Genomic DNA, 276 nt, shown 5'->3' with positions numbered 1-276 from the left:
GCTATACGAGTTTGCGCTCTCCTGCTATCTAGCTAGCTCTATAAGTTCGTTCTATCTAGCTAGCTAGCTAGCTATCAAGCTAGCCAGCTCACCGGTGCCAAGTCCTCCATAAAGAGCTGGGGTTTAATTGGGTTAGCGTTGTGTTTGTTGTTTGTTTCTTTTTCTTTTTCTTTTTCTGTTGAGAAATCGATTTCTCTTTTTTCTGTTTGGCTTGCTGCTGGTGACGTGCTGCTGCTCGTTGCTGCCTCCTCCTCACCCTCAGCAGCCTATATATAT

The 276-nt window shown here is 44.9% G+C and overlaps 1 protein-coding gene across 1 annotated transcript in view; it reads right to left on the bottom strand.

Moving 5' to 3' along the window:
• The window catches only part of EMH_0087380 (uncharacterized protein), a gene marked incomplete at both ends in the record, with an annotated part of 2,539 nt that overhangs the window by 301 nt on the left and 1,962 nt on the right, over nucleotides 1-276 (bottom strand). Inside the window, one exon of the mRNA XM_013501154.1 lies at nucleotides 93-266. Within this exon, the coding sequence (XP_013356608.1) occupies nucleotides 93-266 (174 nt within the window). The remainder of the gene's footprint in view (nucleotides 1-92; nucleotides 267-276) is intronic.

The sequence above is a fragment of the Eimeria mitis genome, genomic scaffold (genome assembly GCF_000499745.2).
Source record: "Eimeria mitis Houghton genomic scaffold, Emh_scaff6424, whole genome shotgun sequence".
Classification (NCBI taxonomy): Eukaryota; Apicomplexa; class Conoidasida; order Eucoccidiorida; family Eimeriidae; genus Eimeria; species Eimeria mitis.
Note: the sequence above shows the minus strand (reverse complement) of the source record. Positions and strands in the feature narration are given on the sequence as shown.